General features: G+C 33.7%; 1 protein-coding gene across 1 annotated transcript in view; it reads right to left on the bottom strand.

Moving 5' to 3' along the window:
• The window catches only part of ptprc (protein tyrosine phosphatase receptor type C), a gene marked incomplete at its 5' end in the record, with an annotated part of 11,184 nt that overhangs the window by 5,009 nt on the left and 5,011 nt on the right, over positions 1–1,164 (bottom strand). The window contains 2 exon segments of the mRNA XM_014007323.1: positions 104–253; positions 716–851. Coding sequence (XP_013862777.1) covers positions 104–253; positions 716–851 — 286 coding nt within the window.

Genomic DNA, 1,164 nt, shown 5'->3' with positions numbered 1-1,164 from the left:
TTATTATGTAAATGTATAATTATATTAAGAAAAATTAAATTAAGAAGAAAAATGTTTGTTTTCTGAACAAACAGATGTGTTGAAATAATCTAAGAAACCATACCTCAAACTCCTCTTCCATTATTGTGGGCTCGCTGTCGGAGTTTTTCTGTTTGAGCAGGCTCAGTGTGTTGTGCAGCTCCGACAGGGGGATCTCAGTCTCTCCAAACTGGTTGTGGTCCACCAGAGCCTGGTGGATCAGGACGTACTGGGCCTGCTCCACGACACGTCAACATTTATTAATACATAAAAGAGCAGTTTGCACAAAATATACTGGTTTCTTTGCTGAGTTCATTTCATGTCTGACCTGATTAGATCTAATTTAGTGTCAAATTATGYAATAAATTAAGCTATTTTTGTTCTTATTCCTACATAAATAAAGATAATAACATGACATTTTTAATTTAAACCAGCTAAATCAGCTCAGTCGGTTTATTTATTTTTAAATTTAACAGTAAATGATGCCAAATGCAACAAATTATGTAAAAAGTTCACAATTTTAATACAACACAGATAATTCACACAATTTGCACAATTTATTTATGGAGTATAAATATTTGGGTCAACTGTAGCTGTTTGAAAAGCACTTTATAATTAAATTAAATTGGGTTTAATGGTAATATTGTTAAATCTCTCTATGTGTTTTTTTTATATTTATTTACTTTTTTTTTTTTACCTCAACTTGAACCATGAGACATCTTTGTCTGCGGAGTCTGACCACATAACCGTAGACGTCCACTCTGCCTTCTGCTTCCAGACCCTCCATCATGGCATCGATACCGATGTAGGTACCAGTTCTGCCCACGCCCGCGCTGCACAGAAACAAATCATTCATCATACATGCAGACATTTATGTAAAGCTGCACTGGAGCGCCAATACAGAAAAGCAGAAGCTGGTAATGAAATGTGTTTATAAACCATTAAAGTACATGTGACATCATATCCTTCAAATGCAAAAAGTCAAAGAAAACATTTATGTTTAAGAAATTTGACATACTATGACTTTACCCATTTTGTAACATGACTGGCATATTTTATTTAGAATTTAGCTCAGCGAAAATGAAACAGGAAGTGACATCAAAGGGAAACTTTTTAAGAAAGAAAATTATCTGGTCTTTGTTTATT

This window comes from Austrofundulus limnaeus, unplaced genomic scaffold (assembly GCF_001266775.1).
Source record: "Austrofundulus limnaeus strain Quisiro unplaced genomic scaffold, Austrofundulus_limnaeus-1.0 Scaffold41, whole genome shotgun sequence".
Classification (NCBI taxonomy): Eukaryota; Metazoa; Chordata; class Actinopteri; order Cyprinodontiformes; family Rivulidae; genus Austrofundulus; species Austrofundulus limnaeus.
The sequence above is the reverse complement of the archived record's forward strand: the minus strand, read 5'-3'. Positions and strand labels throughout refer to the sequence as shown.